General features: G+C 34.6%; 1 protein-coding gene across 6 annotated transcripts in view; it reads left to right on the top strand.

Moving 5' to 3' along the window:
- The first annotated feature begins 3,400 nt into the window (after positions 1-3,400).
- The window catches only part of LOC104598746 (haloacid dehalogenase-like hydrolase family protein), a 129,191-nt gene continuing 117,181 nt past the window's right edge, over positions 3,401-15,410 (top strand). For all 6 annotated transcript variants that reach the window (XM_010260932.3, XM_010260934.3, XM_088901774.1 and 3 more), the window contains exons 1-9: positions 3,401-3,830; positions 5,596-5,696; positions 5,815-5,871; positions 5,962-6,056; positions 8,643-8,742; positions 10,941-10,999; positions 11,280-11,413; positions 11,771-11,903; positions 15,257-15,344. In XM_010260932.3, coding sequence (XP_010259234.2) covers positions 3,413-3,830; positions 5,596-5,696; positions 5,815-5,871; positions 5,962-6,056; positions 8,643-8,742; positions 10,941-10,999; positions 11,280-11,413; positions 11,771-11,903; positions 15,257-15,344 — 1,185 coding nt within the window. In that variant the 5' untranslated portion in view covers positions 3,401-3,412. The remainder of the gene's footprint in view (positions 3,831-5,595; positions 5,697-5,814; positions 5,872-5,961; positions 6,057-8,642; positions 8,743-10,940; positions 11,000-11,279; positions 11,414-11,770; positions 11,904-15,256; positions 15,345-15,410) is intronic.

Below are 15,410 nucleotides of genomic sequence, written 5' to 3'. Positions count from 1 at the left end.
TATTGATACAGGTCCAAGCGCCCTATATCATATCTAGAATGAAGAGTCCAAACCACACACTCTAAAACCCCTAGAGAAGTCCAACAATGACCAAGCGCCCAATATCAGATCAATAATGAAGAGTCAAACTTTCATAGGATCATTCCCCGCACTCCAGTTCTTCATGATTTTGATGCCAAAACATAGATCGTCTTAATGATGATTGAAATACACTCAAAAATCAAAGAATTGGGCAATCTGAAGTAGATCGATCAACCCTTTATCTTCTCATGCAATTGGCTGATCTAGGGTTGAATGGGGGAACTCCAAGAAACCGTAACTGGCTCTGAAACCAAGTATAAATATTATTGAATTAAAAATCTGTAAAATAAAATATGTTTTCTTGAAGAGGATAATAGAGAAGAAGAATAAGATGAAGAGGTTCAAGAGAGGAAAGATAACACTTAATATGACCGCCCCCTTCACTAGTATTTATATTAAAAATATAAAGTGGAGTACAATGACAAATATGCCCTTATAGGGTGGTTAGCATCTTAAATTGCATAAAACACTTAAAAGGCAATCAACAAAGAACCCAACAAGAGTGTTGTGGTCCCCACTTCCTATCTAAACAATAAACATATAAAAGATTATTGCTAAATCTACACATAACTGATTAAATTCTCAACAATTCTTTATCCAAGTGGTGGCTAAGCAATTCAACCATCCGAATCAAATTGATCAATATATGAGGTCATAGTTAGGTAATAAAATGTAAAATAAAATATGTTTTCTTGAAGAGGATAATAGAGAAGAAGAATAAGATGAAGAGGTTCAAGAGAGAAAAGATAACACTTAATATGACCGCCCCCTTCACTAGTATTTATATTAAAAATATAAAGTGGAGTACAATGACAAATATGCCCTTATAGGGCAGCTAGCATCTTAAATTGCATAAAACACTTAAAAGGCAATCAACAAATAACCCAACAAGAGTGTTGTGGTCTCCACTTCCTATCTAAACAATAAACATATAAAAGATTACTGCTAAATCTACACATAACTGATTAAATTCTCAACAATTCTTTATCCAAGTGGTGGCTAAGCAATTCAACAATCTGAATCAAATTGATCAACATATGAGGTCATAGTTAGGTAATAAAATGTTAAAAATATAAATAAACATAAAAAATTACAAAAATTGTGGACAAAATTAGGCATTTTATGATTTTTTAATCAAATAAAAAAAGTGAAGTAAACAATAATTATTTTTATTTTTATTGATAATGAAAATGAAAACATAATTTATAACCGACCGAATGTGAAATATAAAAATTAATAATAAATAGTTCAACTTTTTGCTTAAATGTGTTAACCTTTAGTGTCATAAATAAATAATAAAATAGAAAAATAAAAAATAAAAAAAAAACATAAACTTTGCAAAAAAAAATCAAACACATGTATAATATCACACATTTATCATACTAAACAAAAAGCAAGTATAACATATTAGAATTATTTTTACATACAAAAATACAAAAAGAAAAAAGAAAGTTTGAACACATTTATAATTCCATATTTACACTAATATTGAAAACCGAACTAGACCGGAAAAATTGGAAGCCGGTAAGGTAATTGGTTTCATTTCACCCTAAAACCGCTTTTTTTTTTGGCAAAAAAAAAAAACTTTGATTTAGTTGGCAGCCCGCTAACCCAAGCGGTCGAACCGTTGACCTGGGCAACGAGTTTTACCCTTTTTTGTTTTCTAAGTCAGAGCGGGCCATTTCTTTGAACTAGATAGTTAGATCGTTCGACCCGGGAATTGGTCCCCAAAATGGTTCATTGTCTACTCCGGTTTTAAAAACATTGGCCCACCATATTTATACATTATTATGAGTGAAACTTTGACAATGAGGTGGCTAGTTAAAGCTGATAAGTAAGAAAAAGAATAAGAAGAAGAAAAATAATAAAAAACCACCACATATGACTATCTCAATGTTCATCATCATCATCGCCACTACAACACTATTTGCCATTTTCTTACACCTCTCTCAAATACAAGATCGTTTGCTTCATTTGTATCTTAGATTTATAATATAAGATCAATGTTTGATTTATCATCTATTGCATCGATTTTTCGATTTATTCATTGTAGTTGTACTTTTTGTTTTTTTGTCTTTTTTGTCACAACTTAAAAAGAATGGCCCTAAAAAGAATAACATAAATGAGAAAACTCAAAATCAAAATGGGAAAACTAAAAACCCTAACTAATTTTGGTCATTTTGAATAACCGAACAAGATTATGAGATATGAAAGTTTATTTATTCATTTTCGTTTTATTTTTCTAATTTATATTTTAAAATAAATAAAAATATTGGAATTAGTTTAAAAGCAACCTGAGAACTGTTAACAAGGTCAACCATTTTAATGGTTAAACTGCCCAGTTCAACAGTTATCTAACCTTTTCAACTGTTTTTTTTTTTGGGTAAAATAGTGGTTTAGGGCCGAAACGAAACCAATGACCAAATCGGTTCTCAGGCTAAATGATCTCAACTATCCGTTGTGGCCTATTTTTTAAAATAGTGACTAAAATACTAATTTTTGAATTTATTCCCTCTTTAATTATGTAAAGTTTAAATTGTAAATTAGACCACTGCTTTTCACCTCATTCAATTCCCTCTATCTAAATTTTACATTTTTTTTGATAAATAAACAAAAGAAAAAAGAGACATCAAAAAGATAAAATACCACAAAAAGAAGAATATAGCCAAACAAATAGACTTGTCAATAATACTTGAAATTTTACAATTCAATTTGATCATGTTTGAGTCAAATTTAGATTTTGCAATTTTAATAATAAAAGCAATATATACATGTTTATATAAATAAAAAATAAAAATACATAAAATTTATAAAAAAATTTAAATACATTATTACTATAACTATCATAATTATTACCTACATCCTAATAATCACTTATTTTTAAACCCTATACAAGGCCATAACCATTTAGGGTGAGGACCATATTTTCGTGGAATAGAAAAAGGAGAAAGTTGGCCTGTTTTCCTCCACGTCGTTGGTTCTTGCATATATTTCTTATGGATAATGTCTATTATTTTTTATCGGCTCACTACAAACCCACCGACCTATTAATTATTGGCTAAAAAGAGGGGAAAAAACCCACTAATTTCTCCTTCACAAAAACCGCTATTGATTATTGACCAAGAAAAAAAGAAAACCAGCCTTTTATTTTTCTTTACGAAACACTCCCCCTGGAATCCTTCCGTGGATGAAATGAACAGGAAAAAGGCATATACGGATAACGGCATTTTGCTAAAGAAAAGGGTAATTTTGTCATGTTATTATTAATTATTTAATTATTTTTGTTGTTAAACGTGTGGCGGATGTTATAAAACATTCTCCCCGCCACTGGATGGTAGTGTCACTGTGTCAGTTAGAGGCTATGGCGCTCCGACTGTTTGCCCCTTCTCCAACCAGCAGAGTTCAAGCGAGATCTATCGTGATTTACCCACCATTGGCATCAAAATTACACGTCGCTTCCTCCTTCTCCAACTCGATCTCCAGTTTGATCTTCCCCTTTCAATGGCGAAACAGAATACTTCCATTTTCTCGCCAACTTAGTAGTGCCACTACTACGACGTGTCTGAAACTAGAAGAGATAAACGCATCTGAAACTGAAAATGAGTGGGGGAAGGTATCGGCCGTTCTGTTTGACATGGACGGAGTTCTTTGCAATAGCGAAGAACCATCTCGAATGGCCGCAGTTGACGTGTTTGCTGAAATGGGCGTCGAAGTAACAACCGAGGATTTCGTGCCCTTCATGGGAACGGGTAAGCCCCCCTCCCCCAATAGAACCCACGATCGATGCTTCTACTATCACAGGCGGCTTTGATTTTGGTTAAGCAACTCCGGTAGACTGGTACCAGTTATAACTCAATTATCACTACATTCAATTATAAACAGGATTACTGAGATTAGAAGAAGACTGTACCGGCATAAACTCAACAATTTGTAAAGATAGATAGTAAACTGCATGCCTACGGACTATTAAACTTTAGTAATAAATGCTTTTTTGTCAATGGAGTATATATTACTCTTCCGCTGACTTGATTTGATCAAGTACTTGAGTAACGTAGATGAAAAGGAAGGGACTTCTGCGTTTGAGTTGAGTAAATTAATGATTATAATATTATTGTTCTATAAGAAAGTTTACATTATTTTTGATGAAACGCTTCATCTTAGATGGATGGTACATTAGTAAGTTTTCATGTTTTGCGTGCGCGTAAAGATGCCATTAGTCAGATTTTTATGGCACTCTAATTTAAAGGAAAAAGGACGGGCATATACTCAAGTCTTAAGGTATAGAAAAACTATATCCAAAATAAGGTCATGGGTTCCCTCTGTAAAACCTGGGCAAGATACAAAAGGTGGAAAATCTGGCTGAGGACAGAGGGTTATGACAACAAAGTTATAGTTGTCCCAATGTGCCCCACATGTTCATGAAAAAATAGGGTTCTGAGCAATTTGAAAGGAACACATATGGGATTGGTGAACATTGTATATCGAGTGATGATTTCTTGGGGAAGCTGTTACAAGTTTATAACCAGATAATTGCTGAAGTTGCATAAGCCACGGGACATGCTCCACCCCTTGAATTGAAGGGAATCGACAGAACACTTCTGGTTTTTTTAAGAGATAAAGAGTTTCTCTAAGGCAACCACAGAAGAAGTAGACATGTCTGTTACAACCTTACCTAGTGCACTTCAGCACACACATGAAGCTCCAATGTGGAGAAGATGAAAAGAAAAGGCACGGTGCAAGGTTTCTCGAAGATACCATAGAATTTGCTGATATTGCACATTTTCATTGAGTAGCTTAGTCAAAGTTGCCTAAGCAATCTGGTGGTGGGAGCCTGTTTTGGTGTCTAGGTAATTACTTGTCAAAAGCGGGTCTTTAGATATTGCCCATGCTCTACAATGGTCAGCAAAGTAAACGTCCATTTCATTTTAAAGTAATTTGGTTTGGAAAATATTTATTACTTTAAATTTAGATGGCATTTAAATTTACTTGGTTAACATTTACTGATCAATAGTCACAGAGAGACTTTAAGGTGATTAGGTGCACTTTTAAGAAAGGAGGGTTATTGGAAATCACTGAGTTTCAGTGTATGACCTATAATTATGAAATTGAAGGTGGCACCTCTTTATGCTATACCTGTAACCCCTTTTATTTAATGAATACTTATCATCCAAAAAAGAAAGAAAGAAAAAACTGAAACCCACTTTAATCTTAACTAGGGTATCCTCTCTTTATGGTGCCACTTCGAGAGACTGAGAAAAGGAAGCTCAAAAAAGCAGTGATTTAAGCTGTGACTTAACCCAACAATTACTTTTAAAATTTAAATTAAAGTTATTCTCTTTGGAAGAAAGGTATTAATTTGATGCACAAATCTTGTCATCTTGTGCTAGAAAAGAATCTTATATATTTGCTTAAGAAATATAAGTCAAATTCTTTTAACAGTTGCAATTGTATGGTCAACTTGAATATTTGAAATGCTGATACCACTTCTATATTTCCTTGACAACAATGAACTAGGCGAGGCGAATTTTCTAGGTGGTGTTGCTTCAGTGAAAGGGGTTAAAGGGTTCAATCCTGAGTTGGCAAAGAAAAGGTTCTTTGATATATATCTTAGTAAGGTGCTTGAATTTCTACATTTCACCTCTATGCCATGCACGTCAATGTGAAATCTGTTGATATGTTGACACAAATCAGTTCTCAAATTTGTCTTAAGCCTGAAGTTCTTCATTTTTGCAGTATGCAAAACCAAACTCTGGAATTGGATTTCCAGGTGCCCTTGAACTCATTATGCAGGTAACTAGATAAACAATTCATGACATAAATTTGCGTGAATTTATTTCTGCACAATTGTAACAAACGATTATTTGGTGCTGATCTGAAAAGTGCAAGGAAAATGGCCTCAAGGTTGCAGTTGCATCTAGTGCTGACCGAATCAAAGTCGATGCAAACTTGGCTGCTGCTGGTTTACCTGTGTCAATGTAAGTCACTTTAGTTGTTACTCTACTTCTCAATTTGCATTACATGGTTTTAACTACTTTGCAGTCTCCAATTTGCTTTCTTTGATCTGATATCACTGCAGCATTCTATAATTTACTTTTTCTGCAGTTTTTCTTTTTGACTAGTGAAGTCATGTACTGTGTTGATGTGTCGATAAGCTTTGCAAAAGATACCAAAAGAACAGCCTTATACATTAGAATAGGTCTGCAAGAATCATATGTAGGCATTTAAGCAATTGATGGCATCAATTTAGCATATGTAGGCATGAATTAGTTGTTGTATATGACATGTCTGATCCCTTCCCAATCAGCCAATCTGTGATTACAGAAACTTGAAACATGGAACCCACAAAAAGAGGTAGAATGGGTAGCTACAGTAGATGCCATCTTCCTTTGCCCGTCTTATAGTGTTAAGTGAGTTCCTTCAATCCTTAGTACCAGACTGCCAGCAGCCCTCTCTTTTTTGCAATTATTAGGCTGGTCACTGTTTGTGATTTTCTGCTCATCATTATAAAAGTACACCTTAGATAGATAACTAGTTAGAAATCAGTATTGTTGTTGTCTTGATGCAACAACACTAAAATTAGAATTTATCTTCACCTGTGCTCCAAGTGTCCTACTGGGGGGGGGGGGCGAAAGTTGACTAATGGTTGACCATAAAAAGAATATCTAGAAAAAGGTTAGCCTTGCAGAAAACTTTGATCTTGTTTTGGAAAACAAGCTGTTGAATGAAACAATGTAGTTATGTCCCTTGATTGAGTTATCAACATATACTTGTATCTCTATTGCTCCATAAGTTCTCTTTTTTCTTTTAATGGAAATGATTTGCTCCATGTCTTGGCTGTATCAAATATCACTAAGATTGTGAAATAACTGAATGATGTATTATTTCAGCAATTCTACAGCATAGAAACATTTTTTTTTGGTACTGGAATTGTGAAATGCACCACAAGCTGTAAATGTTGCAACATGAGAATATTGCTCCCAAACATGAGTTCCAACATTACAGATTGGTATTGCAAACATATGGGGTGCAGTTCTATAGAACTTCTATTTCAACTTTTATCTTGAGGTGGATTTATGATACTGGTACTGAAAATGTTTCTGTACCATAAAATTTGTGGCCTTTTCCATTTTTTTTTTAATTTTTGTTTGATAGAGGGTTAAGGAAAAGTACTGGTAGCGTACTCAACCTAACCCAGCTTAACTCAACTCAAGTAAGGCCATGTTTGGGAGTAGACCTGTTCATGGGCTGGGTAGCCTGATGGGCCGGGCTGGGCCGACCTGATCTAAGTTGGGCTTGGATAGGATTTCAGGCCTGTGGGCTCGGGCTCGGGCCTAAAATATCGGGCCCGACCTTTTTTTGGGCCGACCTCGGGCTTTCTCAAAAAAGCCCGGCCCGAGCCCGACTTGATAATGCATTATATAATAAAAAAACATATATAATATATTTTTTCTTTATTTTTCTTCTATTTTTTTAAGTGATAATTAGATCTTTCATTATTTTTTAGGTCATGAGGTCTTTTAATATAAATAAAATAGTTTTTAATTGAATTAAAAAGGAAAAAATCTTTTTTTTTCCAAATTTCTGACCAGGCTCGAGCTCGAGCTCGAGCTCGGGCCTAAGCATGTTTTGTTAATGTAGAGGCAAAGCTTGGCCCGAACCCAGCCCGACCCAACCCGTGAACAGGTCTATTTGGGAGTGCTTATGTTAAAAATAAGTGCTTATTCAAATAAGCACTTATTTGCATTTGGCACCCAACTTTTTCAAGTGTTTACTTTAAAAAGTAAGCAGTTATTTCATATTGGGCGTTTGGTAGTCTTTTTCTCCAATAAGCACTTAAATAAGCATTTGTGACTATTTTGTCCTTCATTTTCTTTTAAATTTTCAAAATATACCCTTATGAAAGCACTTTTACGAAAACACTTATAAAAATACTTTTATGAAAGAACTTTATAAAAGCACTTTTATAAAAGTACTTTTACGGAAGTACTTTTATGAAAGCACTTTAATAAAATCACTTTTTGAAAGTACTTTTATAAAATCATTTTTATGGAAGTACTTTTAAGAAAACACTTTTACGAAAGTACTTGTATAAAATTCAACTAGGGATAATTTTGTAAGTGGCATTTTAAAATTCAACTAGGGATGATTTTGGAAGAAAAAAATTGAATAAGTGCTTATGCAATAAGCACTTAAAAAAGCTAGAAATTTAGGCTTAAAAAATAAGCCCTTATTTTTAAAATAAGCACTTATTTTGGGCTTATTTCCCAAACACCAATAAGTGCTTAATGGTGTGGTCCTGACCCAAATAAGCACTTATTTTTAAGCACTCCCAAACATGGCCTAATCCTTATCCCAACTATATTCGGTTGGCTACATGAATCATGTTTAGCCATTCTGCTCTGTCTAGTGTAATGTCACTTGTTAAATTATTAACCCTTAAATCATTTTGGCCTTGCTGTAGTTCTTTTCTCTTGACATCTCAAAAAAAGGATTATGGGTTTTCCTCATTGTGTCAACCTTCTTGGATTTAATGGTGGTTTTAAATTTACTTTTTGTATCAGGTTTGATGCAATTGTGTCAGCTGATGCATTTGAGAATCTAAAGCCTGCTCCAGATATTTTCATAGCTGCATCAAAGAGTTTGAATGTAACACCTGATGAGGTATGTGGGGAAAGTGATTCTGGATGGCATTGTTTTCTATGATCATCAGTTACAGAGATCTTCCTTGGTCTAAAGGTCTATTCTACATGAAACTGAGAGTCTGAGTCTCTGAGATAGGCCAAAATTCTATTCTAAAATGTTTGGCCATGCTTTTTAATCCTTGACCAGTGAGCTGGGGGGGGGGGGGTAGGGGAGGGGGACAGTTATTCTAACAAGACCCACAATCTGCAGCGCACCTGAAGTACCTCTAAAGCTTCTCATTAGAGACTGTTTGCTTGTTAATACCCATATAGGCCTTTGGTATAAACAAGTATTTAGGCCAAAATTCTATTCTAAAATGTTTGGCCATGCTTTTTAATCCTTGACTAGTGAGCTGGGGGGGGGGACAAAATTAGTTATTCTAACATGACCCACAATCTGCAGCGCACCCGAAGTACTTCTAAAGCTTCTAATTAGGGACTGTTTGCTTGTCAATGTCAACACCCATATAGACCTTTGGTATAAACAAGTATTTGGGGAGAGTGCAATCAACCATATGAAGTCATTGTTTACTTTCAAAATTTCCAAATTATCTGTCATTCTTTAAAACTCAATGCTGCTTATTTTTGAGTTCCCTTGTTATTTAGAGTTAATAGAATTCTTAGGCAAATCTATTGGCAAGTGTGTTTACTATGAAATAAGTATCGTCAATTTTTAGGATCAGTAAGTATCTTCAATTTTGCCATGGGCTTAATCAGTAAAGATCAAATACAGTGGCACTGCATTCATGCAGAAAGCATATGAATTGGATCTTCATCAATTTTAAACTTGTATCCAAAATAGAATGAGTTAGGTTCCAACTCATTCTTTAATAGAAGATACTAGGGCTGTAAATGAATTGGATTCAGCAAAATCCGAATCTGATCCGATCCAATGATTGAATGCTGACATCCGCATCCAATCCGAAATCCAATCAGATTTGAAGGCCTCGGATTCGAATGCGAATCCTAATGGACTCAGAGATCAGATTCTGATTTAATCTGACTCTATTTTATTATTATTATTATTTTTTTGAATACAGAAAGTTAATTACCTTTCAACTGTTATTAATAAATTAATGTAAATATAGCATACTGAAAAGGTGTGGGAGGTGTATGCCTGGAGGAGCGCCTCTAGGTGAGGCGCCCCCAAAACGCCCTGAGGCATATGCCAGAGGCGCTGACACCTCTGAGGCCTATGCCTCATATACTTTTTTCATGAGGTGTGCTAGAGGCGTATGCCTCATGTAAAAAGATAGAAAAAAAAACAAAGAAAAAAGAAAAAAAAAGGAAAGGAAAGGAAAGAAAGGGAAGGGAAAGAAAAAGAAAAAGAAAGAAAAGAAAAGAAAAGAAAAAAAGAAAGAAAAGAAAAGGAAAGGGAAGGAAAGAAAATGGGCTGGATACCAAGCCCCAGACCCCCCAGACCCCCTTTTTGATGCAGCCCTTTTTTTTTTTGGTATTAGGGGGGTCTTTCTTTGCTCTGGCTCTCTCGCTTGCCTTTGCTTCAACAAGACCCCCCTTTTAACTAGTGATATGCATCTTCATTCTTCTTAGCTAAAAGATTTTTATTAAAAACAAAGAAAAATGAGATCCTCCTTCCTCTTCTCCCTCCTCATCCCCCCTCCTCTTAAGTAGGCTTACGTCTCTTACGTTCGAAACTACACCTCATGCCTCTAGGTAGTGGAACACCTCGTGTCACGCCTCCATGTTTTAAAACATTGTTTATTATATATATATATATATAAATTCATATATAATATAATATATAAAATATCTTTTTTTTTATAATTTTAAATATAATTATAAAAGGTTTGTATATTAAAATCAATAAATATCACAATATTTCGTCCATTCCGGTTCTGATCCTATTATTAACTGGATGTGGTTTGCAAAATCCAAATCCAGGATAATCGGATCAGGCCATGGATTTTCGTGTATCATTGACAGGCCTAGAAGATATGGCCCAAGATAGAATTAAATCAAGGAAAAACTTATGTAGCTGATCCAATGCTCTGATGAGAATAGGGATGATATTTTTTTATAGAAAATAAGCCCATGATGATGATGAGAATAGGGATGATAATTTAGATAACATTCTTTAGGTGAATGTTCATATTCATTTTTTGCTTCATTTATGTATTTAGAAATATTGAATGACTGATTTACCAAACTTTTTTTTAGTGTATTGTAATTGAAGATGCACTAGCTGGAGTTCAAGCTGCCAAAGCTGCTAAAATGAGGTAAGGATATATTGATGCTTACCTTCTTTTGCTGTTGTTTTTGGTTTTGTTTTTCCTTTAAGGATGTTTGCTTGATTTTGTATGTTCTAAATCAAGTTGATCTGAGATTGCTTGAGTATCTTGATCGATGAGTTTGCTGGTTCTCTCTTTTTTTCCTTAGTATTTATATTGTCTAAGACAAACGGAAAGTGAGTAATGTGTACTATGATTCGTTTTCTCTTCTTTCCTTTTTATCTTTAAGTTCCTTTTATTGAATGTTCTCTTTTTGCACTACTTGCAGATGCATTGCTGTGACAACTACATTATCAGAAGAGACTCTAAAAGAAGCTGGTCCATCAGTTATCAGAAAAGAAATAGGAAATGTTTCTGTTCATGACATTCTCTATGGTGGTGGTGGTGGTTCTGATTGTCGTAGTATGTAGCTATCAAATGTAGTTAAGAAGTCTTTTGCTTCCATCAATAATGTGCCATGCTCTGAAGTTAGAGTTTGAGCAAGGTCTTAGAGAACCATTCATAAGAGTTATTTCATGTAAATTTGTAACGGGGTTGCGTGAAGTAGAAGTGTCACTTTTCTCCTTTCCAGCAACTCTGTAAAATTCTGTAGCATTGGTGATTAATTGTATGGCTTTGAGATTGTAGTTTTAGAAGGTTGAAGGTTTTAATTTATGCATTTTTGTTCATTGGTATTTTGGATTTTTTTATTGGTCTGGTAGTGGGTGAGATTATTAACTTTCTGCTACTATGCTATCTAATGAACAAAACACATTGCAGATGAGAAGATGCAGGGTTCCCAGAGTGCTGACTCTTTGGTACAAACTTCTAGAAGAATGCTCAAAGAGAAAGTGGATGGTGGGCCAATCCTGGAGAAATACTCTACTGATGAAAGTGTCCTTTCTGTTGGAGGGTAAGAGGAGTTCTACCACAACTGAATTCTTGTGCTTTCTCAGAGTTTTAAGATGATTCTGTTCATTTTTGTAATTTTCAATTACCTATGGATTTCTTCTGGTAAGTTTCTTTTATCACTATCCTTTTTTTGTGAATTAAAATCTCATGGTTAAATCTCGTGAAATTGGTGTCGCATATCACAATATCTAACTATATGTCTTGTGCGCCTTCATTCTTGTTTAAAGAGAAGCTAGTTAAATAAAAGAAAACACAAACACAAACACAAACACAAAATAACTTGTGGTAATAAAATTATCTAATAAATATTTGAGAAACTTAAGTGGTTATTTTGAAGTAGAAACCTAGGTTAGCAGAAATTCAAAATCATTAGTAGGGGACATTAGCCTCCTGTAGTATGGATATGGCACTGAACCGAATGGAATGGTGAAACAGGATTCATGTAGCTGGCTCCATACCCGTATAATGACGATTAGCTTCCTCCAGTCAGTTATAGTTTTTTTTTGGATAACTTCCAGTTATAGTTACCCCAGATCTGAAGGCCCAGACCTTCTATTCAAGTAATTCTTCAGCTTTGGTATCTTATCACATCTTCATGTTTTTTGGTTAGCTTATTTGGCTTTGGCCCCTGCATTTTGTTAGTTGAGGTATTTGGGGCCTAAGTTCCAATAAAGCAAGGTGGTTAACCTGGTCCTTAGATAAGTCAATCTACTTTCATCTGTTTTGTCTTCTACCAAGTCAATCAGACCTCACACCTGTCAAATGGGGTTAAGATGAACGTACCCTTGGCTTCAACTGCACTATTAATATATTGACAAATTTTCTCCAATTGCTAACTGGTTCATCACCAGTTTGCTTTCCCAATCTTCATTCCCTGAGTTAATAGCCATTCTGAAGTTAAAAACTTCTGTAATGGGGCCTCAATCTTGACTTGTAATCTTGACATTTTCTTCTAACCTTTGTCTGGTCTCTGTTTGTGCTTTATCCAGGTGATTCAGGAACTCAATCAGCACTCTAACAATTTCCTGCCATCTTTGGTCCTTTCTCCCTTCAGCAAAACACACTAACTGCTTCCTCCCCTTGCCAAAAAATTATAAAGTGCTACAAACGACCCTTCAGCATTCCTCTTGCATTTTGCCACATATCTTCTCTCAGCATTCCTCTAAGTGAACTTAGATGGCGGGTTATTCTAAGTGCAATTCTTGTAGATAGATATATGGCGATTAAGGTTTGACTGGAAATCATAAAGGATAATTAGATTCTTCTTAATTTTGTGCTCCTTGTGATTTCTGATGGCATCTGGTATTCTTAAACCTGGGCTTCATCTCTAAGAAGGAAATTGATGGCAGCAGTTTTGGAAACTCAGGTAGATCTGGAATTGGAGGGGTTATAAGAAATGAAAGAGGAAATGTGTTGGAGCTGTATTCGGGTCCCATTGGAATTGGAAATTTCATTACAGTTGAACTAAAGGCAATGGTATATGGGATACAAAAAGCTAAGGAGATGGGGGTGGAAAGGCTGGTTGTGGAAGGGGATTCCAAAGTTATCATCAGTTGGCTAAAACAACATGACAGCACACCCTGGATATTCAGAAATGACATCAAGAAGATTAAAAATCTATCCAAGGACATGCAGCTTTCAATTCAGTGGACCCATAGAGCAGCAAATGGATTTGCAGACCAGCTAGCCAAACAAGGGGTGAACAGGGATCACTGTTTCTGGGCTCAACTGTAAGAGTGAAAAATCAATTTAATAGTGGATACATCACATTGTAGTGGGGTAGCCTAGGCTACTCATAAACTGTAACCCTTGTAATTTCTTTTCATTAATGAAATATCTTTTTACTGATCAAAAAAAAAAGAAGGAAATTAGTGGTTCAATTTGGTTATTATCACTGAAATGGTAAGAAGCAAGAGATGATAATAGTAGAAAAACTAATTCTTTAACATTTATATGATGATATTACCAAATATAATTACCAGCTCAATAGAATTTTACATCATTGTGCTGTTTTTCTTCTTGTTGAACTATGTGGTAACAGTTTAAATAAAAAAGTTCAATGTTCCACAAGAGACTTGATTTATACCATGTGGCTTCTTTTATGAGCCTGTTTACCATCTACCAACTGCATGCTTGTCACCATACTACGCTACTTTTGTTTCATGCATACCTTATAAATAACATACATAGAGACATATATTGCATGTAAGGCTGTCAATTGGACTGGATTTGGTCCAATCTGGTCCAGTTCAATATTGGTCCATTTACAAATGGACTGGACCAAATCCAGTCCAAATCCATACAAACCAAGTCCAATCCAGTTCAAATAGAATGCAAATGAACCGGATTGGGTCCAATCCAATCCAAATTGAATCAAACACCAAAATAACATGAGAAATCAAAAAAAAAAATACCATAAAAAACTGCTACACCTCCTACAATCCAATCCAATCCAATTAAAATGCAAATGGATCGGATTGGGTCCAACCAATCCAAATTGAATCAAACACCAAAATAACATGAGAAATCCAAAAAAATATATAAAAAACTACAGCACCTACTACAATCCAATCCAATCCAATTAAAATGTAAACAGACTGGATTGGGACCAATCCAATCCTAACTGAATGAATAAAAGTACTTCGATAAAAGTGCTTTCGTAAAAGTACTTTCATAGAAGTGATTTCGTGTAAAAGTACTTTCATAAAAGTGATTTCGTAAAAGTGCTTTAATAAAAGTGCTTTCGTAAAAGTGCTTTCATGTAAAAGTACTTTCACAAAAGTGCTTTTGTAGAAGTACTTTTATAAAAGTGCTTTCATAAAAGTGTTTTTGTAGAAGTAATTTCATAAAAAGTACTTTCACAAAGGTACTTTTGTGAAAGTACTTTTATAAAAATACTTTCATAAAAGCACTTCTGTAAAAATGCTTTTATAAAAATAATTTCGTAAAAGTGCTTTCATAAAAATGCTTCCACAAAAGTGATTTTATAAAAATACTTTCATAAAAGTGATTTTGTAAAAGTACTTTGGAGTGTTTTTATAAAAGTGGTTTTATATTAAACTTGTCCAAACTGCTGTGATTCGCATATTTAATGACTCTGGACTACTGAACCAATCAGTTTGTCCAAATTCAGTCCACTATGTACAAACCATTTATATTTGGACTGGTCTGAGTCCATATAATCTTTTGGACAGTCCAACCCGTTCAAAATACATTTGTACTGGATGGGGTCCAACCCGAATCCGGTCCATTGACACCCCTATATACATGCATATACTTTTGGGTTGAATTATCATTCTTGAGTCGGTCAGACAATAAATCTGACTTTGAAGTTGCAGAAATAATTATTGACAGGTTGCAGGGTTCTCGCCGAGATATTTTAAGATATGGAAGTCTGGGAATTGCCATCTCTTGTCTCTTCTTCACAGTCACAAATTGGAAGGTATAACTGATTAAAGAGGGAAACAATTTTACCTTCCTTATATTTTGGTTGAATTTTTATTGGTAA

This window comes from Nelumbo nucifera, chromosome 3, assembly GCF_055504915.1.
Source record: "Nelumbo nucifera cultivar China Antique chromosome 3, China Antique-T2T, whole genome shotgun sequence".
Taxonomy (NCBI): domain Eukaryota; kingdom Viridiplantae; phylum Streptophyta; class Magnoliopsida; order Proteales; family Nelumbonaceae; genus Nelumbo; species Nelumbo nucifera.
The sequence above is the reverse complement of the archived record's forward strand: the minus strand, read 5'-3'. Positions and strand labels throughout refer to the sequence as shown.